General features: G+C 42.6%; 1 protein-coding gene across 3 annotated transcripts in view; it reads left to right on the top strand.

The window, feature by feature from the left end:
• Window positions 1–897: 897 nt before the first annotated feature.
• Window positions 898–7,780, top strand: part of KLHL12 (kelch like family member 12) — a 59,143-nt gene continuing 52,260 nt past the window's right edge. The window contains exon 1 of one of the 3 annotated variants that reach the window (XM_077157431.1): window positions 898–1,037. In XM_077157431.1, coding sequence (XP_077013546.1) covers window positions 969–1,037 — 69 coding nt within the window. In that variant the 5' untranslated portion in view covers window positions 898–968. Of the gene's footprint in view, window positions 1,038–1,376; window positions 1,521–2,964; window positions 3,147–7,780 lie in introns of those variants that run through there. The other 2 variants (XM_077157433.1, XM_077157432.1) reach the window with 2 other exon arrangements.

Genomic DNA, 7,780 nt, shown 5'->3' with positions numbered 1-7,780 from the left:
AATAGTGAAAATGAATTACAGAGAAAGCAATGGTTGAATTCAGAAGTAAATTTGTGGAGGAAAGCAACTTACAGATGAATACATATGGTTGCATTTATATAAAGTTCAGAAATGTGCAAAACTAAAGATAGTTTAAGGATACAAGCAAATGGTAAAATCTTAAAAAGGGGAATGTTAATTCAGAATAATGGTTATGTCTGAAGGGTAAGGCACAGGGTGGGAGGAGAGGGACACACCATGTTTCAATGGTAAACTTTACATTCTTTTTCCAACTAGATGATGGGTACCTGGGTATTCATTGCACTGAATATTTCAAAGATACAAGTGTTTTATATCTATTTGATATTTAGTAGAAAACTTTTGTTAGCAAAAGTCACAAACTGGTTACTTGCAGGCCACAACTGTCTACAAACATGTTTTGTTTGCACAGTGGGAACAGTCGACTGAAGCTGAGTAGCAGCTATGTCCTCTAGAGAGGACTTGTGTAGTTCATTGTCCCTACCTAGCCTGCTTCACTCTTAGGAGTCATCTGCCTGGTTTCTGGAGTCATCTCTGAGTTTGCAACCACCAGTATATAACTGGAAGGAAAGTTTGGGAACACATCTGATACAACTCCATCCACTTCCTAGGTGAGGAAGTAATGAGGTCTGGAATATGTGCTGAAGCCTAGTGTATGCTTATTGTTTCAGCAATAAGGCCAGAGACGTGGATCTGAGAAATAACAAATATTTATTGAGCACCTCATTGTATCTAGTATTTAAATGAGGTAGGAACTTGATAGTGTCCTACTTTTAGGGGCCACAAATGCCTTCCAATTAATTGTCTTGGGGTAGAGGAAGCAAAGCAGAATCACTTCAGGAGAGATGAGTAGCCCCATTATGATGCAGAGAATGTGAAGGTTTGTGAATCGCAGAGCTCAGAGGTGTCTCACCACAGTGGAGGTCTGCCCGAAAAGGTCGTTGTGGAGAATGGACCTAAAGAAATTGGAATCTTCTGTGGGTTTTCTCGATGGGAGAGGGTTCCTAAATAGCTGGCAGGTAATACGTACTCCCTGGAATCAGAACCTTAATTTACAAATCCTTGGAATCCTCTAAATCTATTCTGCCTCGTGAGCCGTGGGGAGATGGGGCTCAGCCTCAGCCAATCACCTAGCTGGAGAGCAGTACGTCGCCCTGCGGGCCGGACCCGATTCAGCGCCACCTTTCTCGTTTCCTCTCTCCCTAAACGCACCGAAGCTGGGCATCTGGGTAGAAACTGGTCACGTGAAATGGCTGGTCACGTGACGCAGACCCCGAGGAGGGAGGGGGCCATCTTCCAGCTGCGTTACGTCATCACGTAGCGCGGCGGCGGTGAAGAGAGCGGCGACCAGCACGGTGACCGCTCCAGAGCCTCCGGGTTGGGGCGGCGGCGGTGGCGGCGGCGGTTCGGCCCCTCCTGAGCCGCCTGCTAGCCCCGCGCCCCACCCCACCCCCACGGGCGGGGGACGGGCCCGGCGCGGCTGGGTGGGCTCGGGAGTGGAGGTGAGTTGCACGGAATTGGAGGCAGTCAGCACGTTCCTTCTTACCTTTTAGCTCCCAGTATGGCCCTTCCCCCTTTCGTCGTCTCCCTCCGGGGAGGAATGGAAGGGACGCCTTGGGGAGCAGGAAGGCTGGGGGCATTTAGCAGCTGTATCCGTCCTCTCTACTGCGCCCCACGGCCCCCTCTAGTCCCTCCACCTCGTGGTGCCAGCCAAAATGCTAGTGTCAGAAGAAGGGAGCTCTTTTCCCTTCCCTTTTCTCCTACCTCGATTTTATTCCTAACAAAATTTGCCCCGGGTCCCCAATCTCCCATGGTTGAACCCCTCTATTCACATCTTAAGGGAAGCTCTGGAAACGGTCACTCAGAAAGTTGTGCGTGAGGGTTGTGGCTGAGACTTTGCTGGATGACAACTTGAAGGACAAGTAAGAAGACCTTGCTGCAATAGCGTTTCTGTCAGTTTTGACACTGACACTCTAAGTCTAGTTGTAGGCTGAGCCTGTGATAACCACCCAGAAAATCTTCACAGTAAATGGGCATTTGTTCAAATCCTTCTTAAGCCCTACAGTTGAACCTAAGTTGATTTTAGGAAAATCTTTTTGAAAAACATCATATGCTTCCACAAATCACTTCCTTTTCTGTAAAATGAGTATTGCAGAGAGTTGTTCTACAAGTATCTACAGTGCTTACAAAATAACATGCTACCTGTAGACAGAAGTAGATGAAAATTTGTGATAGCAATGAGGGGCTAACTTAAGTATGATTACACCTTGTTGACAAGAAAGCACTCCTTAAATTGATTTTTTATGTGTAATTTATTGAGTTCATTTCATTAACATATAAAATGAACTCTGAAGGTGACAAGCTACGGCAGTGCAGTTAGTGGTGTTCAGATAGGTTTTTAATCTAAATAAGGGTCTCTGAGTAAAGAAGAATTACTATAAATATTGATTTGTTAATGTTGATGGACGTTTACTAATAACATAGAGTAGGAAAATCCTTTTCTTGAAGGACTTCTGTTGCTTCATCAAGTAAAAGTCCATAGGCAGCTTGCATGGTTTCCCTTATGATATAGGCTCTGGGTCATCATTTGAATTTTATTTTGAGACCCAGATATATTTGGAGGTCATAAATCATTATTTACATTCCTCTTTAGAAAAAGATATTCACTGACTTTGACCTTTCTTGCTCTCGGTTAAACTCGCACTTTGTTTATTCTTACATTCAAGTAACTAACAGTTACTCTGTGCCTGCTGGGCTAGAAAGATATATAACATGGGATCCCCATTCACTAAGTACTTATCATCTACTGATGGGTATAAGTTTGTAATATTACTTTTAAAGAATTTATCATTTCATCATTTCAGACAACAACCTTATGAAAATATGTGGGAAATATACAGTTTCTATTGATGACAATAACTGTCAGGTGGTAGGGACACTCAGTATTAAGAAATCAGAGGAGGGCCAAGATGGTGGCTTAGCAATGTGTGCATTTTAGTTCGCCCTCCAGAACAACTACTAAATAACCAGAAACAATACAGAACAGCTCCTGGGACCACGTGAGTGACCAGACACACAGCGTACCCCAGTCTGGACCAGCTGGACCTGCTGCGAGCTTCCCCAGAATCGTGAGTTTCCCAAGCCGTGGCAGCTGGCGCCCCTCCCCCACAGGCTGCTTCCCACAGGAGAAAGGAAAGAGACTTAACCAGCAGCAGGGGCTGAGCCCAGCCAAACGCCAATTGTGACATTAATTAACAAATTCTGTCTACTGAAAGTAGGCTCCCAGCTCAGGTGAACCTGATCAAGGTGGAGGTCACTCATTTTTGCCCCAGCACCAAGGGGGCAGGGCTGATGGAAAAAGAAAGGGGATTTATTTATTTATTTTTCTTCATGGGCAGGCACCGGGAATCGAACCCGGGTCCTCGGGCATGGCAGGCAAGCACTGTTACCTGCTGAGCCACTGTGGCCTGCCCAGAAACAGGTTTTTGTGGCTATGTTTCTACAAAGGCTGACTGCCTTTGGATACAGTGGCAGGGCTTCTCAGTCTGCAACTGCTCCAGGCATAGGCAGAAACAAGCTCGTTTGAGGGCTTGTCTGGAGCCTGTGCCTTCCCCAGGAGAGGGGTGAAGCCCAACTCAGGTGGAATCCCTCCCTCAAGGAATTCAGGCACCAGGGCTTGGTAATTTGAAGCCATTAAAACCAGCCTACAACCTCTACTCTGTCTCCACCATGCCCCCAGCAGGGAGAGTCTGCCAAAGTTAAAGGTACTGCATCATCTTATGTTGGTGGGACCAGCAGGCAGACAAGCAGCACATACTGGGCAGGATAAGAAAAACAGAGCCCAGAGACTTCACAGAAAAGTCTTTCAACCTGCTGGGTCTCACCCTCAAGGAAAACCGACACAGGTGACTCTTTCCTCCTGCTAGGAGGCCAGTTTGGTCTGGGAAAATCCAGCTGGGGTCCATAATAACTAAGTAGACCCTCCTAAGTGTGTGTGGGAGGAAGACACCGTACAAGCAGGGCAAGAAACAAGAAAACAAGAACTGAAAAATTCTCCGCTGTTAAACAAAACCTGAGCTAGAGGTCCAGATAAAGCTGAACTGGATGTCAAAGAATAGATAGACAACAAATCCACCAAGAAAATCCTAGGTAAAAGAAGTGAAAGCAATCTCCAGAATAAAATAACTAAGGTAATTAAATGCCTAGACACCAGCAAAAAAAAAATAACAAATCACACTAGGAAAATTGAAGATATGGCCCAGTCAAAGGAACCAAATGAGATACAGGAGCTGAAACAATTCAGAATATATGAACAGATATGGAAAACCTCATCAAAAACCAAATCAGTGAATTGAGGGAGATATAAAGAAGGCAAGGAGTGAACAAAAAGAAGAAATCGAAAGTGTGAAAAAACAAATCAGAACTTATGGGAATGAAAGGCACAGTAGAAGAGATGAAAAAAACAATGGAAACCTACAATGGTAGATTTCGAGAGGCAGAACATAGGATTCGTGAGCTAGAGGATGGAACATCTGAAATCCGGCAAGAAAAAGAAAATATAGGGGAAAAATGGGAAAATATGAGCAGGAACTCCGGGAATTGAAGGACGATATGAAATGTATGAATATACATGTTGTGGGTGTCCCAGGAGGAGAAGAGAAGGGAAAAGGAGGAGGAGGAGGAGAAAAACTAATGGAGGAAATTATCACTGAAATTTCCCAACTCTTGTGAAAGACTTAAAATTACAGATCCAAGAAGTGCAGCATACCCGAAAGAGAATAGATCCAAATAGATGTACTCCAAGACATTTACTAATCAGAGTGTCAGAGGTCAAAGAGAAAGAGAGAATCTTGGAAGCAGCAAGAGAAAAGTAATCCATCACTGTGCTGGTTTGAAAGGAAGCATGCCCCCTAAGAAAAGCCATGTTTTAATATAAATCCCATTTCATAAAGGTAGAATAATCTCTATTCAATACTGTATGTTTGAAACAGTAATGAGATTATCTCCCTGGATGATGTGATTTAGTCAAGAGTGGTTGTTAAACTGGATTAGGGGATGACATGTCTCCACCCATTTGAGTGGGTCTTGATTAGGTTCTGAAGTCCTATAAAAGATGAAATATTTTGGAGAATGAGAGATTCAGAGAGAGCAGAGCAGAATGACATAGCCACAAGAAGCTGAAGTCCACCAGCCAGCGGCTTTGGAGGTGAAGAAGGAAAACGCCTCCCGGGGAGCTTCATGAAACTGGAAGCCAGGAGAGAAAGCTAGCAGATGATGCCGTATTTGCCATGTGCCCTTCCAGCCAAGAGAGAAGCCCTGACTGTGTTCACCATGTGCCTTTCCAGATGAGAGAGAAACCCTGAACATCATCAGCCTTCTTGAACCAAGGTATCTTTCCCTGGATGCCTTTGATTGGACATTTCTATAGACTGTTGTAATTGGGACATTTTCTCGGCCTTAGAACTGTAAACTAGCAACTCATTAAATTCCCCTTGTTAAAAGCCACTCCGTTTCTGGTACATTGCATTCCAGCAGCTAGCAAACTAGAACAATCACCTACAAGGGAAGCCCAATAAGACTGCATAGATTTCTCAGCAGAAACCATGGAGTCAAGAAGACAGTGGGATGATATATTTAAATTATTGAAAGAGAAAAACTGCCAACCAAGAATTCTATATCCAGCAAAATTGTCCTTCAAAAATGAGGGAGAAATTAAAATATTTTCAGACGAAAAATCACTGAGAGAATTTGTGACCAAGAGACCAACTCTGCAAGTAATACTAAAGGGAGCACTAGAGACAGATACGAAAAGACAGAAGAGAGAGGTGTGGAGAAGAATGTAGAAAGGAAGACTATCAGTAAAGGTAAAGAAGGAAAATTAGATATGACATATAAAATCCAAAAGACAAAATGGTAGAAGAAAGTACTACCCATGCAGTAATAACACTAAATATTAATGGATTAAACTCCCCAATCAAAAGACATAGACTGGCAGAATGAATTAAAAAACAGGACCCATCTATATGCTGTCTCTACTCAAGGACATGAGGGCAAGGACACAAATGGACATTTGCACACCAGTGTTTATAGCAGCATTATTTACAATTACCAAGAGATGGAAACAGCCAAAATGTCCATCAACAGATGGATAACAACAAACTGTGGCATATACATACGATGGAATATTATGCAGCTGTAAGACAGAATAAAGTTATGAAGTATGTAGCAACATGGATGGCCCTTAAACATTATGCTGAGTGAGATTAGCCAGAAACAAAAGGACAAATACTGTATGGTCTCACTGATATAAACTAAAATTAGTGAATAAACTTGGACTATTTCATTGGTAACAGAGACCATCAGGAGGGAGAAATAGGGTAAGATACTGGATAATTGGAGCTGAAGGAATACAGATTGTGCAACAGGACTGAATATGAAAACTCAGCAATGGACAGCATAGTACTACCTAACTGTAATACAATTATGTTAAAACACTGAATGAGGCTGAATGTGTGAATGGCAGAGGGAGGAGGACTGGGGGCATAAATGAAATCACAAAGAAACACGATAAAGATTGAGATGGTATAAGCTAGGAATACCTAGAGTATATAATGATAGTGACTAAATGTATAAATTTTTAAAATATTTTTGCATGAGGAAGAACAAAGGAATGTCATTACTGTAGGGTGCTGAAATAGATGGTAATTAATATTTTAAAATTTTACCTTATGTGTGAGACTAAAGCAAAAATGTTTATTTGGTACAAAATTTATATTTTCACTAGTACATCTCCTAATATAACTTATGTAGATAGTTGGTTGGACAACTTAAGTACATGGAACCTTGGGTAGGATATGAGATTTTGTTGGTTTATCCAGAGTGATGCCCTGATGAATCCCAGAGTGATTTGATCAGTGAGTAGAAAAGTATTTGCAAAGTCCCCTTTGGGGAATGGTGAGAACGGGAAAATTCAACCTCCCCAAGTTGAATTCTTGATATTCTCACAAGCAGTGTGGACAACTAAAGCTATAGGCTGAACCCCCAGTCTTGGAATTTGTTCATATGAAACTTAACCCCGCAAAGAATGGGTCAAGCCTACTTAAAATTAGGCCTAAGAGTCACCCCCAAAAGAGCCTCTTTTGTTGCTCAGATGTGGCCTCTCTCTCCAGCCAACACAGCAAGCAAACTCACCACCCTCCCCCTGTCTACATGGGACAAGACTCCCAGGGGTGTGGACCTTCTTGGCAACTTCGGACAGAAATCCTGGAATGAGCTGAGACTCAGCATCAGGGGATTGAGAAAACCTTCTTGACCGAAAGGGGGAAGAGTGAAATGAGACAAAGTGTCGATGACTGAGAGATCCCAAACAGAGTCGAGAGGTTATCCTGGAAGTTATTCTTACGCATTAAGTAGATGTCACCTTGTTAGTCAGGATGTAATGGAGAGGCTGGAGGGAACTGCCAGAAATGTGGAGCTGTATTCCAGTGGCCATGTTTCTTGATGATGATCGTATAATGATATAGCTTTCACAGTGTGACTGTGTGATTGTGAAAACCTTGTGTCTGATGCTCCTTTTATCTACCTTGTCAACAGACAAGTAGAACATATGGAATAAAAATAAATAATAGGGGGAACAAATGTTAAAATAAATTCAGTTTGAAATGCTAGTGATCAGTGGAAGGGAGGGGTATGATATGTATAATTTTTTTTCACTGTTTTTGTTTTATTTTTCGATTGTCTTTTTATTTCTTTTTCTAAATTG

This window comes from Tamandua tetradactyla, chromosome 4, assembly GCF_023851605.1.
Source record: "Tamandua tetradactyla isolate mTamTet1 chromosome 4, mTamTet1.pri, whole genome shotgun sequence".
NCBI classification, from domain to species: Eukaryota; Metazoa; Chordata; class Mammalia; order Pilosa; family Myrmecophagidae; genus Tamandua; species Tamandua tetradactyla.
This window is presented reverse-complemented; position numbering and strand designations above follow the sequence as displayed.